General features: G+C 39.1%; 1 protein-coding gene across 3 annotated transcripts in view; it reads right to left on the bottom strand.

Annotated features, from left to right (window-relative positions):
• Nucleotides 1–22,226, bottom strand: part of LOC103142090 (vacuole membrane protein 1-like) — a 76,082-nt gene that overhangs the window by 32,245 nt on the left and 21,611 nt on the right. For all 3 annotated transcript variants that reach the window (XM_016674303.1, XM_007557963.2, XM_016674301.1), the window contains exons 6-7: nucleotides 14,437–14,670; nucleotides 8,780–8,911 (exon numbers count right to left, since the gene is read on the bottom strand). In XM_016674303.1, the coding sequence (XP_016529789.1) occupies nucleotides 8,780–8,911; nucleotides 14,437–14,670 (366 nt within the window). The remainder of the gene's footprint in view (nucleotides 1–8,779; nucleotides 8,912–14,436; nucleotides 14,671–22,226) is intronic.

Genomic DNA, 22,226 nt, shown 5'->3' with positions numbered 1-22,226 from the left:
TTTAGGACTTTAAATATGCTTTAAAGAGATTCTGCAACACCAAATCTGAGCCTCAGGGTTTCTCTTCACTCTAAAGTTTTAGGATTTTATTTTACAGAATAGAAAATCTTTTTAATAATTAGCATCAAATGTGGATTTAAAAAAAAACATATAAATCTTAACCTGTTTAGATAATGCACTTTTATACAAATACAAGCAAAGAACAGAAGACTTTGTGTTGCAGAGGAAGTATTGATGCTGCGAAAACAACTCTTTTGATATTAAATAATTATATCTATCGTAAACATTTATCAAAAAGGGAATTTTAAGACAAAACTTGTTTCTGAGCTAAAGTTAGAGCCGTCCTGAAGCTTTAACAGTGTTAAAGTTTGCACTAAAATGCTCTGATTCACCTGTCTCCTTCTCTAAATAAATCACAGAAAAAATATTTCTCAACATGTTTCTTAGCCTGCAGAAACATTTAGCTGGTTTTTGCATGTCTGCAACTCAACGTTAGTGCCTTATTAATTGTTTTAAGTTGCAATGTGAGAGAAAGACAGCAGTCTTGTGTCATTCCTGTGACTCAGAAATCCAGGACTTTTCCGCTGCTGTTGCTCTATCGCTCCTGACAGAATAACAAAGGCCTCTTTTCACTCCAACGACATATTTATCCAGAATATTCCAGAGAGAGAAGATGCAACCTGTTTGGATTTTAAATTGTTGTTTTCTGGGAAGACTGAGAGTGCCAGGCAGAGCTGCATGTACGGAATCTCGTATTTTTGGATGTTCCTTTCAAGATGAAGGTAAAGAGAAAAACAATTACTTCAGGGCAGAACTGATTTCTTATTGTTAAACTGAAGATTTTATTTTTCCCACTGAAATGCAAATTTTGCTGATTAATAAAATACTTTTGCTAAATGCAGTTTGAAAAATGCTGTTTTCGAAAATGTTTAAAACAAATCTTCCGATTGTTCAGACCCAAATGTGATGTGAAATTTATTATTTAAATCAGAGATTTAACAGTAAAGAAAAAATGTGCATCAGATTAAACTTATTAAGATTTTGGGGTTTTCTTATGAGATATCAAACTAATTATTTTGCTAATTATATCTATTTTTTTAATAAACAATATTTTATTTAGAGACATATTTTAATTTACTTTATAAAAGATGAAAATACTTTTCTTTTTCTGCTTAATTTTCTTGATTTGACCCAGATAAGTTCTGGAATGTAAAAAAAAATTGAACATAAAAGTTTTAAAGCTTTAGGTCTATTTTGTTCTTAGAGAATAAGAAAAATAAACTAGAAATTTGAATGATTAAATTTAGATTTTCTACAATAATGTACATTTAAAGAACTGATTTAATCCTTTCGAATCTCTGAAGGATATTTTCCATCTGTACAAAGTAAAAGATTTTTGTGCATAAATGGACACTGCAAAATCATTTATTAATTATACCAATAAGAAGGCCTTGCTTTGCATTCAACATTGATACAGCTATATATGAATGCTTCTTTTAATTTTTTTTTTGACAGAATATAATAAGCTTAATTATTTGCTGTACTTCATGTTTAGTTTTCCATAGAATAAAGATTTATTCTTGACTGAAAAAGTCAAAATTTACATTAAATAAATACTGTTTTATGTCATTTTAATAAAAGACAAAGCAAGGCCTCTCTGACTTTCTTGTGGATTTTTTTTTTTTTTTCCCTTTCTTAGCTTCATGATGTCCAGACGGGAGGCTCGCAACATTATCAAGCCTTATATGGTCAATAACACCAATTCGGTGCTGATGACATTCGTTGCGGGGTGCAACCCAGCAGACAGGAAATCTGAGAGACGCAGGAGGCGGCCTAATAAGGTGGTGGTGGGGGGAGCAAAGAGACACAGAATCTGATTGGTTCTCGATTTGAATTTCTGCCTCCACTGTTGTCCAATCGTGAAAGTTTCTCCTCAGACAACCCAGTAGTTTTAATTTCACCCGGTCCCCATGTGCATGTGTACATCTGTCTGTGTGTGTGTGTGTGTGTGTGTGTGTGTGTGTGTGTGTGTGTGTGTGTGTGAGAGCAGCTCAGCTGGTGGGATGCAGGGAGGGAAGGAATGTGTGTGGCTGCTTTACAGCCGAACCGCTGAGGACAGAGTCTGGGACACCTGACAACGATGACTCCTGCAGAACCAATCACAGAGCGTTTCTTTTGTTTTCAGACATCGTGACAGTTTGGTTATTTAGGTGCTGCAAGTTGAACTTTTGGCTCGAGCAGCAAGAGACCGTAAAAATAGTCAGAGAGCATGAAAATATCATTGCAGTCTGAACAAAGGGTCCCAGAGGAGATAAGAGGAGGGGGCCACAGAGCGTCAGTGAGTGTATGTGTCGACTTGTGACACTGTGATTTACTGCAGTTGAACTGCACACTTGGATCCCCTCTCCTTTGTGCATTTCTGGGGCCATGGAGGCATCTATCTAGGATGGCTAGGATTCAGACATCCCGGCTCTGCCGCTGGCGGCTGAAGGGAAAATCACGGTTTTTTCCCTGGCGCCCGGCCAGGAACGTGTCCTCCCAAACGCTAGCCCAGTTCTCCACCCTGTTAGCAGCAGCCTGGTGATCCTGATGATCAGGAGGAATTACATTTCGTAAAATCACTGTGAACCTATGATCCTGTGTAACAGGAAAGATTTGATCCCACCTTTAGCTGTTTAGCACAGATTAAGAGCTATTTCTGTATCCTGATAAATTAACCCTTACTAGGCAAAATTGAGATTATAATTTGGTAAATCAAGTCCTGCATCGGTTTTCTTTTGATTCAAGTGCATATATTGATAGATTAGGAGTCATGGAAAAGCTGGAACCAGGGGCGGCTCCAGAAAGTTTTACAAAGGGGGGCAAACGGGGGCCCAGTGAGAATAAGAGAAGGACAAAAAGGAAAAGACATTAGGATATCATTAATATACAAGTAATGTTGCACCTCATGTTTTTATTCTATTTGGTGCACGGAGAGGGTCCAGTAAACAGGCAGGTGGCCAGGATTTTCACCAGAATTGATTCAGGATAGACGTCAAATTATGAACAACCAGAGGAAAAACAAAACAGGCACAACAGAGTTTTTCAGTTTATTCAGGAATTCTGAAAGAATGGGAATTTCCTCGTGTAAATATAACATAGCAATGTAAATATATTACGGCTATGTTATGCTCTATATGCTAATAGGCTCAGATCCAGAAATCTCCAAATGAATTTTCTCAAACTGTCCTTTTGTCTGTAGATGCACAAATCAACCAGAGCTCAGAATGGGCAGACATTTCAAGGATAAATAAAAAAACTTAGTTTAGAAATCTATTTTTTAAGAGTGTCTCAGGCTAACAAGCGATTGGCAAGTCAAATATTTTTCTGTTCATTTAATCCATCTGACAAATGTATTTTCTGAAGCATTTTCCTGAATGATACATGTTCAGGAAATTTCTACATGCAGTCATTAAACTCTGAAGAATCAATGTTGTAATTTAGAAACTCATAATTAGTAGCTCAAAGTTCTCCATTGTCTTCAGACATTTGAAGACAATGGAGAACTTTGAGCTATTTTCGGATCACAAAAGCATCAAACAACAGCGTGTACTTTAATAGACATTGTAAAATTATAATAAAAAAATCAGTTCAATGTCATGCTATGACGAATAAACGGGAGTAATTGTGTAATATCCTTTTTCACGTCAGCCGCTAAAAATCGGAAATCGCTAGCCAGGAAGTGACTGATGGGTGAATCTCCATGTCGGTCTTTGTCTTTTATGTTTTTATTTTTATTTTTTTACACTTTAAAAACACGATGTGATTTATGAAAGTCCAGTCATCGACAAACAGCAGGGCAGTGACAACACTCTGCGCTCTATTTGGAAAAGTAAGCATGAGACAGGGAAAAATCTATGCACAGCCTATACACAAGTCAACACCCACGCACTTTCCCCACCCCCAGCTGTACTCCACTCTCTGTGTGTTTTTTTTTTTTTCTCAATGAAAATCTTTCACACAGAGGACACACACGCACACACACAACGTTTAAAGTTCATCTCATTAACTCCTGACAAGCCTGCGCCTGCTCCGTCCTCTACAGGAAGTGGACTGATTAAGAACTCGTGACGCAACCGACGTTACGGTCCCCCTTTCAAGAATTAAGAAAAAGGAAGAAGAGCACAATCAGATCTGTCCACACTTACACACACACACACACACACACACACACACACATACAGAGAGAGAGAGAGAAATGCACCCCTGAGTCCACGTTGACAAATTCTTTAACAAGCTGTGGTTAAAGGGAAGCTGGTTTTAGTGTGAGTCACCCCCCTCCTTTCAAACAGTTTACTGGAAATAAAGAGGGAGGAGGAGGGAGGGGGCACTTTCAGAGAAGTCACGTGACGGGGCTGGGCAAACCACAGCACAGAGCGGCTTTGAGTGCAGTAGGCCAGGGGGGAAAGGAGGCATACGCCCAGCGCAGATGGCCCTGATTTGAGTTACAGGAGATACGATCCTGGGAGTTGGCAATCAAGAATTCACAGCCTGTTAACCCCTTCCGTTCCAGATGAAGGAAACATCAAAAAGAAAAAGAAAAAAAAAAGTTGCTAAGTCAAATAAATAACTGTAGTTCAGATGGAGGGTGGGAGAACAGAATCTGAGACAGCATGTGTCAGTTGGGAGGATTTCATGCCCTCTTGTACTGTGAGAGCAAAAAAAAAAAAAAAAACTTTAAGAGGAGCCTGACATTCATGACATCAGCGTCTGGAACCGTTAGAAAAGGCATGACTTCATTATTTTTGAATAGGTCTGTTGAATGAGAGAGAGAGTTGGAGAGAGAAAATACTTTGAGAGGTTTGCTGCTGTGCATCACGTGAACTTGTGGCAGGAAGTTGGCTCAAGCGGGCTTGGAGGAAAGAAAAAAAATTAAAAATAAACAGGCTTAAGTCAACCTGCTTGGCACTGGCGGACCGTAGCGACCAGAGCGGCGACAAAGTCAGACAAAGCTGGGGTGAAGAGTGTGTGGGCTGAGAGTGTGTGTGAGTGGGAGGGAAGGAGGAAGGGGGGAGTCGGGGCCATCATGGATGTGGAGCCATGGTGGGTTGAAGCAGGGTCACATCCTTGACAAAAAGAATTAACCGCTTCCTGTCTGATGCACAGTGATCCGGACATGTCCTCATTTTCCTCCCAGTTCCAGTCCCCCAGCGGATTCACTTTGCTCTGCTACTAACCAAACCTCCAGCATTGTAAACGGCGCAGGTGATGAAAACCTCAGTCCACTGCGAAGATGAAAGCGGACTTAAAGACTGGCGTTGCCGGAACATCCGAACATCAGAGCAGCTGTAAAAGCTTCAAGGTTCCGCATGTCTTAAGTCCTTGGTGGTGCAAAAAAAAAAAAAAAACTTGCGTCCGGATGCTGTTCAAACACACAAGCCCTCGTCACATACTTTCACACACAGCTGTGTAAAGAAAGAGAGAGAGAGGCAAAGAGAGAGAGAGAGAGCGAGAGAAGGAGGATAAGAGACAGAGCTTAGAGAGAGCAACACACAGTGGAGGACAGAGGAGTTGAGAGAATAGCAACTGAGGGACAGTCAGACTAAGTCAGGAAGAGAGCGAGGCTGAGGCTGCGGTAGCTTCGTCACTTCCAATCAGTCTCTCCATGGATGCGAGAGCAAAAGGTGGCGCTCCTCCTGCGTCCCACCATCACCGGTTTGAGGTCTTCGGCGCTCGGATGACGATTTGAGACAATGTGTACGACAACATCGCCCGTTTTGCCTCGCTCCTCTACGGTCTCCTCCGCCTCACTGGCCGACTGTCGGCAGGGAAGCTCCCCTATATCAGCGAGTGATGTCAGAGCAAACCCCTCTCGCACATGTGGTCCGAACTCCGGGGCTGATGTTGATTGCCAGCCTGCGCAGCTGTCCGCTGCCATTTCAGCAGGTGCAGCATCCGCGCGCCTCGTTCGGCTGCAGGACGGGATTCCTTATGCCGCTTTTTTCTTTCTTTTTTTTTTTTTGGGTTTGATTAGGAAAATGTGCGGGAAATATGGGGAGCACACATTAACTCAAGTTCTAGTCAGAAGTTTACATATACATGTCCTTAATATGAATGTCATCAGTTTGGTTTGGCATATTCTTTTTCTATACAACTTGGAATTTTTTAAAAAGAGCTGAGTGTTTATTGCTGATGTTCTCTCTTCCACACATGATCATAATTATGCGTACAGACTCTAATATGTTTTAATTTGACTTCAGTAGCTACTAGAGCTGGGCGATAAAATCTCAGATTTTTCATACCAAATCAGATTTTAATTGATTCGGTTCCTTATGGAAAATGCAATTTTTAACCAATTAAACACATTTTGTACTGTGTAGTGCTGTGTAGATACCTTTATATTCTGTTTCGGTCATATTTTTCTCGGTCTATTCCCCATTATGTTTTCTGAACATTTGTGCTACAGTATTTGTTGCAGCACTGCTAAACAAGGTCATGGACTTCCGGCTGGTTTCCACAAATACGCCATTTTTATTCCTCACAAAGATTTTGTAGTCCAAGTTCAACGATACTAAAGCTACAAAAGCTACAATGCTCTGTTGCTAGGTGAATTGACACGCACAATTTATTACACCGTTGTCCAGCATCAGATTGCTGAAGCACTTGTCGTTGATGGATGGAGGGGTCGGTTCCTTCTGTCTGCGGAAACGACGGGCACAGCAAGTTACAGAAGCCCGAGTAATACGTTGGTAAAAAATGAGAAAAAAAATCTTGATTTTCCAGAAATTAAATCTTCATAAACAGGAAATTTGATTAATCAATAAAACCAATTTATCATCCAGCCTTACTAGTTTCCATAACTGTTTGCAGCAGATGATTAATCGAAAGTATCTCTAACAGAATTGAGTATTTCTCAAGGAAGATAAGAAATGAACTAAGTTCCAGGGAATTTGGCGATGAAAGAACTGTGGTAAACATTTTTGGAGACGTTTCAAAACTGCAGATTTAAGGATTATCGCGACTGTACACAAGGTTCAACTTATTCAGATGTGTCACTAATTTGCCACGGTCAAATGAGACGAAGCCGATCAGAACAGTTAGGAGAGTTAGAAGAATAAAAACCACCAGTGTCATCGTTGACGGTGAAGTCGCCTGGCAACCAGGAACAAAGTATCTGCTGCTAAATGAGCACCATTAAGTTTAACTATTATTTCCCCTACATACCGTCTGGGGAAACTTTTATGGTCAGATAAATGAAATAATAAACTGACAAAAATGACTTTAAAAAGAATTATGTTTGGAGAAGTAAACCTCAAAACCTGTGGAAACTGCCAAGCTAAACCACAAAACCTGTGGTTTTGTGGTTTAGCATGATACTGCCACTGCAGTATCATGCAGTGGCAGTATCATGCTATGAGGTGTGTCTCTGACAGTGGTATTGGTATTGCACTAAGAATCACAATTGACTTTATTCACCAAATTTGTGCACACAAACAAGGAACCTGACTTTGTTTCCACTTTGCTCTTATATTTATTTGAAAAACATGTAAAAAAAAAAGAAGTTTGAGTAAGAAGTTTATTGCAAATATTATTGAAATGAAACAGGCTGTTCACCAGTTCATTAAAAGTTTGAATTCTAATAAAAAAATAATCCTAATAATATGGTATTACTGTGACACCCAATTACAGAAACTATGATAACAAATATAACAGCTCTTTCTGGTAATCACAAAAAGAGAAAAAATCCCACTTGGCAGTTAAACGTTTCATATTGTTACTGAACCCTCTGTTCTTTGTTCTGCTATCTTGATGATCTATTGTATGTGATGAGTCTTTGAGGTTGAAACGCCTCCTTGTCATCACCCTAATCATTAGCGACCATCGCAGGTTCTTTATGAGATTATCCATCACTGGTTGAGCAACTCTAAAATGTCACTTCCATTTAGAAGAAACACTTTTGAAAAGATAACTTCAAATTTATGAAGTGGAGTATAAATATATATATATATATATATATATTTTGCTTAACTGTATTTTTTTACAGAAAATATTATTTTTTTCATATTTGTGAATCAAAAAGTCTTCTGATTTGAAATGTTACCAACCTCATATATGCGCTGAAAAGTAAAACACGCACAGTCAACAGCAAGACTGACTCACTCGCATGTCAAATATGTTAATTGTTTGGTTCAGTCGAGAAAAATAAGAGTCACTGACTCAGTTGTTCACAGGTTCTCAGGCATACATGGATGCAGATGTTTGGTTTCTCCCGCGCTGACTTTGAGCCACATGAGAAAAAAAAAAAAAAACTTTCCTAAGTCTGGACACGCGACAGGCAAATCTTATAAAATGGTTTTTCTGCATGCGTGCTTTTGCTTCCATTCTTCTTATATTATTCATTATAATAGGAGGAGGAAAAAAAAACCACACAAATATTTACAAACAGCCGTGAGGCATTGTTGAAATATGTGGAGGGGTGGCATGCTGAGCATATTTTTAAGGAGGATCTCCTAATGAAAGCCTGAAACGGAAGCAGCGTTTTACTCAAGCGCATCACTTGATGTTCTCGGAGTCATAATGTTGCGCAAGAGTGCGATTGCGACGGCCTCATTGAGAAACGGGGGTGTGGTTATTTCATCAGCTAAGGTGTTTGGTAAATCCCCAACTCTGGAGTTAGGATGAAACGTAAGTGAGAACTACCTTCATGAAATGAGTAATAGGGCCAGACAGAGGAGAAAGTAACTCAGCGACGGTAACTATGACGATGAGGGAGGAGAAGGTGCAAGGAGCAATGTGTCACCTGGGCGGACTCGGTCTGGTCCAGCATTTCCTCAAACTTCTGGTAATCTTCGTCATCTGGATCAGCGCCGGACAGGCGGGCAGCCCGCGCCATGAAGTAAGGAGGGAGCTCCCCTATAGCAGTACCGGCGCCCTGTTCGGCAAAACACAAACAACAACAACAACACACAGAGACAACGACGTAAAGTTAATACGTCAGCTTAAAATGATATTGAGGGAGATTAGATGATGTAAAGAAACACATTTTCCTCTTTTATAAATTTATTATAAAATCCCATTTTCAAACTATACTTTTAATCTTTAACAAAAGTATTCTACCCCTTGGATGTTTTACCCTTTTTTATTGATTTTACCAATCAATAATGAGCAATGACGTTTGGCTTTTTTGGCAAAAATAATTACCAAGAATCAATAAAATCTTAAATGCTAAATGTAACCTGATTTCTACAAAACAATGACAGTTCAATAAAATGACTGAATAAATATTCACCCTCTTTAAAGTGACTGACCTAATTCAACAGAGGTCCAGTCAATTGGTGCCAATAGTCTCACAGTAAGTGAGGTCACCAGACTGCAGTCTCCAGTGATTATGCTATTAAGATACTTCACATCTTACATCGGCATTCATACTGTTACAGCATGAAGACAAAAGAATGGTACATAGAAACTAAGGTAGAATGATTTTTTTTTAAATAGCGTTCTTTTAAAAGGCTAAGATAATTTTGGTTCAATTTATAAACACCTCATATGATTTTTCATATACATATTCATCAGCTTTTGAATAAAAGCCTCCTCATCCTTGTTCTGTATATGTTCTCGTATTCGATATAAAGAAGCTCTCCAAAGTTATCGAGCGTAATTTGTGAACAGTTTTGTTAGCATGGTCGCTCAGAACCAAACAACTAAGTGAAACGCATCGCTTTGAAGATGTGACTAGAAAAGGTTTGCTGCACTGAAAAGAGCACCAAATAAAGGTGTAGAGTAGAGTCCTATGGTGCTTTAGTCCTTTTTCATTTTGACTAAAGGAAGTCTGAGACATTTCACTGAAACCTAATGCGACTACAGTCACTATGCCGATTATGTTACCCTACAGACTAGCAAGTAAAAACAGAACAAAAAATATTTGAACAGCCACTATATGAACAAGCTTTCGTTGCTTGATGACTGGGATTGTGTAACAGAAGCAATTAACAGGACTAAAACAAAAAGGATTTACAAGAGTAAAAATCCCACAGATTTTCAAACAACTGTGGATCCATTACAAACAGGGCCAACGCAGGGGGAAAGCCATACGCTAACTCTACATAATGCAGCTGCCAAAAGGAGCTTGTAGCTATAAAGTGCTAGAGCGTGTGTGAATGAAAAAGGCTTAACAAGACGAAAGATGAAGTGATTTGAGGGAAATAAATCCTTAGTATTTGGGTGGGTTCACCAGGTTCGTGAAACAAAACACGACAATTTAGGGAAGAGGAAGGGAGCGCTTTGAGGAAAACAGATTTAATAAACAAAATAAAACGGCAAACTCCAAAAAAAATTAAATGCTTAAACGGTTTCAATCTTTTCCACAACTCCCTGTGCTTTATTTGGGGGCATTTACAGCTTCTTTTACAAATCATTCAAGTCTCCGACCCGCAAAGACAAACGTAGAGCAGGCAGAGCTCACAGGTAGAAGCAAAGCCGTGAGCTTTTGGAAACACAGCGTCACAGCAGGTGTGTGACGACAGCACTACACATAAAACGTGTCGTAAAAATCCCTATACCATTATTTTCAACACAATAACAATGGTAGCAATGTTGTTGGCCAAGGAAATTTTTCAGAAGTAAATTATATGTCTCACCTTATTGTGCTTCTTTTCAGAAATGATTTCTGAGTCTTGCCTGTGCTTTTAAATGCTGCAGCTCTCGCTGGTCGTACAAACAAAACGTCATCACGATGTCTCTTCCTTTCCCAATCAGTTGGTGCATATCTGGTACTAAATCGCTTGGAAAGTCTGAGGCGTAACGGAGGTAGCCAGGCTTCCACCAACCTCATCTCATCATTCCTGTTGAAGACCAGGGAGATCAGGAAGCTGGTTTTTGCAACTAGCACTCTGTAGGTAAAACAGTTTGTGTCCAGGATGTGTGGGACTGTTTCTAACCCTAACCCCATACAAATTGGACAGAAGGCCAACTTTGGTGATGGTTTTGTGATTTGACCCAAAGTAAAAAGAGACTAAATATGAATGAAGGCCACATTTTCAGGGTTTTGTGACTAAAAAATTAATTTAGTCCAACTTAACAACTGCTTTGTGTTAGTTTGGTAAAAACCAGCCCCTTGTTCTACTCTTTGCTTCGTGCAGAGGGCCTGGAAACTCAACTATTAAGAAACAATTGATTCCTGGAGGCGTGGACTCTGCTGAAGTCTTAAATGTTACCTAATCACTAATGTTTGGCTGTGACGTATGTAATGCACCAGTTTGATGCCATCAAGCTTAATGAAAACAACCATTCTCCACAGCAAAGTGGCGAGCTGAACGAGGCGGTTGATAATTCAACACTTGGATGCGTGGCCAACCTGGACTGAATGGCTTTGTTCACTTCCTCTGCTGCCATTGCCACAACTACAGGCAGACTACAATTCTAAAACGGTGCAGAAAATCCATGTCACCGTTCAAAACTTCTCCGGTTTGCTGATTGGCTCGGTTGATATTTTACTGGAGAAATCTAAGTGAATGAGAGAAAGTCCAAACAGAACAGTGAGCGGAGATGAGAACTGAGCAACGACCAGGCTAGCTTTGAGTTGGTCTGCTGCACAAAATCCAAACAAAATTCCCTGAATGTTTTGGTTTTAATCTGACGAAATGTGAAATAGTTCAAGAGGTATGAATACTTCCAGCTCTGCAGATAAATTAAGTTCCAATTAGAAAACACATTTGTATGATTACAAGGTCTTATTAATGTTAAGTATTAAAGCAGAGAGGAGTGAAAAAAAAAACTTTGCTGAATGTGCTGTTCTGGCTGTACACGCAAATCCCACCATCATCATCAAAGAGGAGTATAACTAACTAATCACAGGAGCATTACTTATATGTTGCTGACGGGCTGAGCCAGAAGATGATTAGTGGGTAGTTAGCAACCATGGCAGCAACAACAAGCCCAAACAATCACTGTCAGGAGGCGGTGCTATCCCCCAAAAATCTGGCACGCTGCATCTGTAATTTGGACACCCTGTTCTCGAGTTAACACGGCCGTCTTTAATGAAATCTTCTACTTTGTTTTTTTTATATAATGGCGACGTGCTTTAATCTCCCTGGCAGCTGCTCCATTCAACAGCTCCGCTTCTGTTCGCGAGCGCGCAGCTCGGGGTGTTTGTGAAAGCAGGGCAATGAAATTTGTCCACCTGCGCCGCACCGCTGTTTGAAGTGGAGCACTTAACGCACCCACTGTCATGGACTTCAAGAGCAAAGAGGGAGAAGGACAAAGAAAGCGGAGGAAAGAGAAAGTTGGAAGCAGGAGGAGGAGGTAGAGAAGCAGTTGCGAGGAGGAGGAGGAGGGTTGGGCGATGTTTCATGTCTCATCACCAGCAAAAGCAGCAGGCTGGCAGGAGACGGGGTGGTAAAAGGGGCGGGGCTTCGTCGCTGAGGCTTTGAAAACTTGCGTGCAACAGGTGCCTCCAAACTGTAGAGCTGACAAGCCTCGTGGGTGGGGGGGGAATTGAAGCCAGAGGGGGATTTGGTGACAGAAACACAACAACAAACAAGAGAGTTTGGTAATCCTTTGAAAGAAGGAAGAGTTTGTGTGTGTGTGTGTAGTTAATATTTTACAGCTCTGCTGAAGCCTGGGGGCCAATTACAGCAGAGAGCAGAAGGGCCGGTTCCTGTAAAGGCGCCAGCAGTGAAGAAGTAACTGAAGAGGTTTATTTCCCATTCAGCACTTACATCTTCCACATTACTAGGAAGAGGGAAGCAGATGATTGTAAAACAATGAATAATCTACCGAGTTCAGCTTTTTAATTCCCCTTCAGTTCTCCACTTCTGGGTCACAAAGAAACAAAAAGAAAAAAAAAGTGAACTGTTGATAAAGGCGAACTTGAAAAGGCTAAACAGAAATCTGCAACGGAGCGTGACTTTTTAACCGGTCTGGCTCATGTCTTGTTTTCGTTTTTTTATGCATGTGTGAGTTACTGATAAACCAGCAGAGTAAGAAAAAAAAGCTGCACTTTCTCTTTCATAAACAGTTTATGAGTCTATTCTAATGTATTTTTTGCGTACAAAGTAGAGGAAATGCTTCTGTTCAGGCCCTGAGAAGAAATGGCCCGACAGACTGAAATCATTTTTATCTTTCTTGGTAGTCACCAAACCAAATTGGGTAGATGTGTGAAACCATTGACGTTGCTTGGTGGAAATTCACTGCAGTCAGAAGGGGTTTTCCAAGAATATGAGTTATTAATATGCACATTTACGCCCCATGTAAATTTGTGGCATTTCTAACTGTTACAAGAAACATAAAAGGAAAGAAGCATGTCTAAAATGAGAGGAAGAAGAGCTAAAGCAGCAGCTAAAAGATATTTTAAATGTACAGTAAGGTCAAAACAAGTTAAATATTTATAATAATGTTTGTATAGCAATAAATGTCTGGGTTTTATGTAAAAGCACAATCTCCCCTTATTGTTTCTTGCAAAATAATTCATAAGTCCTGAACTTTTAAACATTAAATCAATGTTTAATTTTATATAGGTTTATATAGAGGTTAAAGTCCTTGTCAAACGACGTTTGACTAAAGTCAAAAGGGTTGGAGACAGCTTTTTATTTCTCTTTCTCACTGTTTGTGTTTTAATGTTTTTTTTTTTTAACAACTCTTTTTTTTCTGCTGTTTTTTTTTTAATTATGTAAAGCACTTTGAAATGCCTTGCTGCTGAAATGTGCTATACAAATAAAATTTTATTGATTGATTGATTGATAAAAGTAAAACTTTTATGCAATTCATAAAGTGGTGCAAAAATGATGCACAGTTTTCAGCAATTCTTTCAAATAAAAATCTGAAGGTTTGGGATTCTTTTGGATTCAGCTTGTTTGATATCCTTGCAACTCCCTGCATGGCTTAATCTCAGGAAACGGATAAAAACTTTTTAATCTAATTTTAATAATTAAGTGAGATTAATGTACCGCTTGATAACCAGGATAAATTTAAATGTATGTGACTGAATTGAAATTATGTTTTTGTAGACGGCATTTGTTGTGAATTATTTAAAATGTTATAAAATTACAACAGCATTTTAAATAAACTGGGTTGAATTACAAACCGTTCTGTAGCGGCCTCTGAGGTGTGTTAGAGAATGTAAGTGAACAAAGAGCATCAGGAAGAGAAAGGAAAACAGCAGACAGGTGAGGGGAAAATGTTCTCACAGAGATCTATCTGCTAAAGCCATGATTGTGGCACAACTGCAAACTTCATAACTATGGACTACTTTGTGTTGGTGTATCTCATAGCTTCCACATAAATAAATTGAAGTTTGTTGTAGCAAAACAACACAAAAGTGAAAGGGGCATGAATACTTTGGTGAGGCACTGTAGTTTCACTGTTACAGTAAAATACACCAGCAAAATCTGGTTCCGATCACTGCAAAGTGACTCAGCCAAGGCAAGTATCCACAGCCGGTGCAATCCTAGTAAGACTCACCCACATACAAGCTTCCAGACGAACTTTTGAGATGATGGTCCAGAGGGAGATGCTTCCCTGGAGGCCCGCTGGGCCCACCATCCCGTCTGCCCCCGCATCCACCTGCTCGGCACCGGGGCCGGATGTCGGTGCTTCCTGTTGGGGACAGACAATTTGGTCCGGATAGGGAGGCTCAGGGAATTCCACCGAACCACATTCATAGGCTGCCAGGGTCACCGCTGCGATGTGAGGTCCCTGAATACCAGACAGCAAACACAGACAAGTGAGAAAGAAGGAGAAAATGCTAATTAGTTCAAAGCAAGAGCAAGTGAAAACTATTAACTCAAACAGAGTGGGAGCAGAGCTACCTGCTGGTATTTTTGAGTCAGTGGAAGACCCCTCTAATATTAGCATGGGTGAAAAGTTGCAGCAGTGACTCAAATATTAACTAATAACATAATGACAGTTTTATGTGGGCCAGAATCAAACTGTGCAACGAGTTGCACGGACAAACATTAAACGTTTGCAGGATAAATAGTGGTGGTGCAGAGCTATTACAGCACCAACAGCCATAGAGACGTGCAGCAGAGAAAATCTCAGGAACGTGAAGTATGAACTGAACAATGAACCAGAAACAAGTGGCAACTACACTGTATGTGCTTTGTTTCATTTATCTACGACGTCAGCCAAATGTTGCTCCGGTTCCACCAAACAAAAAAACAAACTTGATTTTCAGCTCATGTGACTCAGTAGCGTTAGCAGTCCAAGGTGATGACATTAGCCAACCATGTCAAAGGTAACAACATGTTTGCCATTTATGGTTGTTTAGTACCGTCAGTTGTAAATTCCCCCTCTCTAATGACCTTAACGGTATTGAACACTAAATTAGATAAGAAAGAAATTATCTAAAAATTTAAAGGCTGTGGTGGATGACACAAAACAAAACCCAGAAGTGGTTTTAGTGCTTTGTAATTTGGATGAGGAAAGCTAAGGGTTAGATATTTAAAAGAACTGCAGCTATTAATTTGCCTGGCATCATTTCATTAAATCTGACTGAAACATGGTTTCTACTCCACCTCCTCACCCTGCACTTCCAGGAATGCGGAAATTTAAATAATTAGGAGTTGACTCGTTTATACAAAGAAAATCCTCTTGCTGCAGTTTTATGAGGCAAAGTAAATTAATTTGATTATCACAAATAAAAGCTGTTAAGCCAACGAACCACCATTTAATTGTTTTCTTTTTCTGTTCAGTTTGATTCATGCTTATTTTTATGAGATTTTCTTGATTTGCTCCCTTTAGATTAGTTTCTAACGTACTTGATTTTGGCCGTGACAGTATTTCTTAATGGATGGTAACCGTACAGAAGCTGCAGAGAAGTGACTTAAACTAAGGCCTAGTTCTCAGGTAGCTGGACATCTGGAAAAACAAAAACACTTTCAAACAATAATTTAGCTTCCCGGTTAGATGAAGTCAGAGAACTCTATGATTGCAGTAACTGAGTGCTAAGTAGCGAATAAAAACAAATAATCTCTTACAATGCTGCTTCCACTCCTGTAATTTAGTTATCATCGTAGGCTTCTTGAAAAGAAATAACAGCCCTTTTAGCATGATGTTTCGTGGTCACTCAAGTCTGACTCACTTTGACAATAAGTACGATAACATCTTGTCTCAGAGTTCAAAGTCTGATTAGGTTTTATAACAAGCAGAAGCCATCATCATGTGACCAGATTTCTCTGAAAAAAAAAAAAAACACAAGCCATTCAGCGCAAACCTGTAAACGGATATATAACAATCAGACAATTCTCTGGTATGATCCCTGTAAATAAAGGCACGACTGTGGTGTGGGCTGATGTAAGAAGACACTTTGTACTGTTTCTTCCATGTGTTTACACTCATGGATGTGCGTGTAGGAAGGGTGCTCCCTATGACGCACACAGAGGCAGTTTGGCATTACACAATGCAGCACCATTTGCCTTCTGGCAAAAACCTGGGGCTGGGCTGGAACTTCCGCACCAGCACGAGACGAGGCCGGACGGGACGGGATGTGGCAGCACAGTTAGGCAACAGAAACTGCCAAGTCATCTCTAAAGGAAATGTGCTTCTGCTTTTAAATATGTATGGTACGCATAACATCCAATCAAGCTTCCAGCTCAGAGCCAACAAGCACTCGGCACGGGTGTGAATATCAGGTCAATTTAGGGCATTTAATGATTCATCTGTTTTAAGGATTGTGAAAACAATCATTGGGTTTGCGTTTAAGAACGCTTGCGTTCAAGTGAGGATATTCTCTGATCCGCCTCGCATCAGAATAATACAGGCTTAAATTAAAACATTCTCCCACTGATAATTGGTTCAATGTCCCAGGAAAACTGTATTTTGACCACAATTCTTTGGAAATGTGGTCAAAATACAGTTTTGAAAGACGCATCTTCACTCCTCCAAATATGCATCTTATTATGACTTATTATAAGTCATAATAAGATGACAAAGTTATATTATTATAACTTTGTCTCATATGGAAAAACCTTTTCCAGTGGGTATTTTAGCTGGTAAATGTGGGTAGAACCAACTTTGCAGTGGACAGTGAAGATGGTGTTCCAACTGTTTCCTTGCAGGTTGATCCTATCCAGTTTTTCTGACGTTGAAGGTTGGGATTTTCTTCCAGATCATGTCAAAAAACGTACATAATTTCTGAATAATTTAGAGATAAAATTGCTTAGTAGTTTAAAAATAAACTTACATAGATTGATGACATCTATTAGCTGCAATCAGTCCTAATCAATTAGAAAATAACAGATTTTGTATCACAAAAAATAAATGCATCTACAATCAGTTTGCATTGCGACGCCCCAAGTAAATATGACATTTATGCCGCTGATGGATGTAAAACCTCTGTACGCATAAGTGCCTGCATAAACACTAAGCCGCTCCAGATTTTAGAACAAAAATCCGGTTGCTAACACTGTTGTTACCAAACCCAAACCAGGATGTCTTAGTGACCCAGATGGAAAAATAACGAAACTCCCAGCATTGACCCAGTCAGAGTTGTAACTCCTCAAGCACACGTCCTCCCATCTGAATATGAAGAGGGGGCCACTTTCACGTCGACGCACACAGAACCTTCAATAACACAAACTCGTCAAGCAGACGGTTGTATGAACTAGAAAAACTATCCTGCTCACAACTCCCGGTGTGTTTACCCAACACACACACACACACACACTTACTTGGAGCTCAACAGTAGAGCGTGTTGCGTGACTAAGAGTACCTGCTCACACTCGCTCTCTTTTTTTTTCCCCCTCCCTCTCTATGTTTAATGCTGTGTCACTGCTTCTCTCCTTCCGGAAAAATCCAGCCCTCTCATGTTGTCCGGCCAGCTTAACATCCAGGTAGCTGCCTCCGTCTGTCTCGGTATGCTTCTCGCTTGATGACAGACGTGTGCAAGCAGGAACTTAAAAAGCAGATCCCCTAGTTCCAGAGTAAAGAGGTAAATTATTAACAATAAAACACACACACACACACAAGCAGTCAAATACATACACAGAGTTTACTGTAAACAGAATCCAGGTGAGATTTGATGTGTACTGAACTACCACCCATCACCCCACCTCATGCTGTTTCTGTTTTCATATCTGTCGTATGATGACAGGCTTTCATGCCACAAAATAGTGCTTAGATCCACACGGATAAAGTAACAAGGGAATTGTGAGCACTGTGTAGTGATATCACCGTGAGATGTGTGTGTGTGTGTGTGTGTGTTAGGACACATGGCCGAACCAGAGCAGCTTTTAGAACAAAACGAGACTAAGGATTAACCCCTTAAAGCTTTTCTGAAATATAACTGGAGGGCGTGGAGTTTGTTTGTTTGTTTTTTCCCAATCCAACTTAGCACACAACTGGGAAACTTTTTGTTTCATTTTCTTTGCTAGCTAACCCTTCTGTGATTTCAGTGTCGCATTTGCAGAGACAGGACATTTTTTGTTCATTGTAAAACTTTTCTGCAGACTGAGGGTGTAGATTTAAGTCTGAGTTTGTTTTTTGTTTGTTTTGAAGCATGTTTTAAATTCAACTGACTGATAATTCATAACTGCACGTTAAAATTAAAGTGGTGCTGCTCACTGTTGGCAAAAAAAGGGGGGGAAAAGGTACACTAGTGACATAATTCTGTAATGATTCATATCATTTTAGAAGACAAAACTTAAGCAGCTGCCTGCACTATCTGGAAAACCTAAATTTTATGATCACAGAATCTCATTACATGAATCATAGGATTTCATAATCAAATTTATGTTTGCATTTTGTCAGGTTTCTTTTCATGCATCTCATTTTAAGCAAATCATAAAGGTTTTTGTCATTTCATCGTCTTCCCTTTAAATTCCTGTCAAAAAATTAGTATTGTCTTGTGTGTGAATAGTGAATAGTGTGATGTAAATGAACTTGTTTTGTCTGCCATCTTTCAGTTAAATTAAATTCAGATGAGCAGAAGGCAACACACTGAATTAATGTCAACTCAGTTCAACAGAGTTTCACTCAGTGAAGTTTAGCTAAGTTTAATTCATTCTGGTGTAAGTCAGTTCCACTCAAGTTTGTGTTAGCTCTAGTAATTTCAATTCAGTTGGTTCATTTAAATTGATGAGAGTTAAATTTATAACTCAGCTCAGTTTTCTTACAGTTCAGTTCAACTCCAGGTCAAGTTAGAAAAATTCAATTCAGTTCAATTTATGGTATATGTGATTTGTTCATTTTCCCCCATGGCCAAGCCTATTTAGATCCAACTGTATAAAATTCAATGTAGTTCAAGCTTTATTCCAGTACAGTGCAATCTGAATTAGACCTATAAGTATTTATAAGAGATCAACCTGATTAGGATGCAGTAATATTTGATTCAACTAATCATAAAATGTTACCAAAAAAAAAAAACAACCATGTAAACCAGCAGATCACATTTAGTCTTCACTTCCAGCATACTGAGAAAGCACATGGTGATAGTAGAAAGGATCAATTTTATAACAAGAAATGTCCTGACAAATACTTTTATCTTCTTATTTTGTATTCCAGCCTTTTTTTCTGCTCATACAAATTTATAAAAGCTTACACAAGTGCCTCTGTGATCACAGACTGGTAGATATTTTAAAACTGTAGTAAAATAGATCATGGAAAAAGGAAGTTAAATAGTTTTTATCTATTAACACTGCATGACTGTTTGAAGCATGTGGCTCAACTATAAGATTGCTTCGTATTCAGAAGTTAGGATTTCCATTTGTTAAGTTGGAACGACGGCCCAAACAGGCTCACTGAAGTCAGACATGTCAGGGTTGAAATCCAAGTTGGAGTTTTCTTGCAAACCCCAAGCCCTAAAGTCCAATAAAACGGTCTTGGATGTATGTTGTCTTGTCAAATAAAAGGTGAAATCAAAAAAAATATAAAAGTTATTAAAAGCAGCAATAAATGAATTTTTTTTTAACTTTGTTTCTGATTACTGTATTTATTCAATCAAACCTTGTGCAACTGTACAACCTCGTTTAGTGAATGTAGGGTTGAAAAGTTATGAATGGTATTAAATTGTATTGTTAACAGTAGTTAACCTGGTGGCTGGGCAAATTAATTTGTAAATCACATTGGTTTTAGAACTAGGAACTGGTATACTGTTGAGTTTGAATCTAGATGGTTTTAACTAGAGAAGTAAAATATGGCATAATCTTTACAAACACTGAAGCAATTTACATCCAAATTTCTTCTGAAAATGTCCAAAAACAGCACAAGTACCAACAGTAACTTAAGAGTCACGGACATAGGAATGTTACAGACGGAAGCCTGTTAAGTGGCTATTAAAGTCTACTTTTGTTAGACTTTAACAAAAGTAGACTTTAATTTGACCGTACCGTTTTTCAAATTAAAATATCGCCTAACGCGCTAGCAGCCAATCAGAAGCAGACACGGCTTGTGAACGCTTCGTCTCAGTCTCCAGCTGCTTCCGGAGCCCGGCGCGGGCATTAATGGCCGTCCAGAAACTGACCGGTCCTCAGCGGCCGCAGCCACAGGACAGTCCCATCATTAACAGGTCGCTGTGGTTGTCGAGGGTCATTTAGGCACATCAGACACGGTCCAGCTAGCACAACCTGCTAACCACTTCATACAGTGGGAGACTGCTGGAGGCAAAGGACAAACATTAGAGGTTAGTTCGTTATGAAGAAGCCCCGGTCTGGATCCAAGAGGGAGGTAAGGGAACTCTGGACTCGGGCCATGGACGGAGCCGAGACACAGAGAGGAGGGGCAGGGGTGTTTAGAAGTGGGTGGTTAAGTACACACCATGAAGAGGTTACAGGGGCTGGTCCTGGTGATTTATCCGTGTGGTTTCACCATATGACTTGGTGTTCTGAAACCACTCCCCAGCAGACACACAGATTCATTCTGTCCTCAAACGTTCAGCAGAGGAAACTTTGGACAAGAAGAAAAAAAAGACTTTCATTTCAGCTTAAAGGATTCTGAAGCAATTTTATGTTAGACGCAGAAGGTGATTAAAATAAAGCTGATATTTTTACATTACTTCAAATAAATGAGTAATTCATTATAAACTATAATTTGTTAAAAAGAAAAAAAAAAACGACTTGAATTTTTAAGGTTTTTGAAAATCATCTTGCTGTGAATTACGCAATTTGATCAACTCTGTTCAGATAAAAATTATACAGACATGGACTAGATTTATTTTACTTGGCTGTAAAAAATTATTCAACAATATTCAATGCCTAAATGCTTCCAGCAGTTGTTTTTTTTTTAATATTTAGTATCAGAAACAATTAGAAATAATTATACCACTTGAGTTAAATAATAAACACTGGCAAAAAAAATAGAAAAAGGTTCATAAAGATTGAGATTGTTTGTACATATAATGTGAATTATATGTAAAAAAAAAATTACCTTACCTCACAAAAGTAAGGTAAGGTAATTTTATTTATATAGCACATTTTCAGCAACAAGGCAATTCAAAGTGCTTTACATGAGTTAAAATGAAATACAAACAAAATAAACCAAAGGAAAGAAAAAAGAGGAAAGAAAACTAATCTAATGTTGTTCTAAAGTATGTAAACTAAGTGCTCCTGTTCAGGGTTGATAAATAACTAATTCATTTCTAAATAGTGAGTACTCTACAGTTTCTGATAAAATAAGCTAAAGAGTGACTGATCTAATTCCTTTTCTGGGTTAAAGTGAGTACTCCACAATTCTAAGTTTGTTCTAGTACATTTCTTAAAAATTACTCCCATAGCAGTGAACAATAAAATTATTTTTGTTTTGTTTTATTCTTTCTTCTGACAAAAGGGAAAAAACTGAAGTGATCAGCCTTTATTATATTAAAACAGCCTGAATATGATTTTGTTCTACCTCATTTTTACAGAAAATAAAAGTAATGTGATCCTTCCTCAAAAACTCCTGCCTCAAGTTTTATTATATAAATGTTATTTTCTCAACAGTCTTCGTAACACTCAGTCACAAAAAAGTAAAGTCAAGCTTTTTGAATTCCAAATTAATGAATTGCCGCTATCTGGAAGGACAGTAGAGCTACGACACAGAAGCACCTGGTTGCATCTAGAAAGCATTTAGTAATCTTATGCCGTAGAAAGTCATAAGATATCTATGCTTAAAATCTTACACGTACACAGGCAGCCAGCAGCGCTCGGCTTTGGTCTGGTCATGTTTGGCTTGTTCTAGGGCGCGTGTTGGTCCAATTTTAAACACTAAACCCACTTTGGCCCAAGACCTGCTTCCTTTGGCTCGTTAGTGTGTGTGTGTGTGTGTGTGTGTGTGTGTGT

The sequence above is a fragment of the Poecilia formosa genome, unplaced genomic scaffold (assembly GCF_000485575.1).
Source record: "Poecilia formosa unplaced genomic scaffold, Poecilia_formosa-5.1.2 Scaffold93, whole genome shotgun sequence".
Classification (NCBI taxonomy): domain Eukaryota; kingdom Metazoa; phylum Chordata; class Actinopteri; order Cyprinodontiformes; family Poeciliidae; genus Poecilia; species Poecilia formosa.
This window is presented reverse-complemented; position numbering and strand designations above follow the sequence as displayed.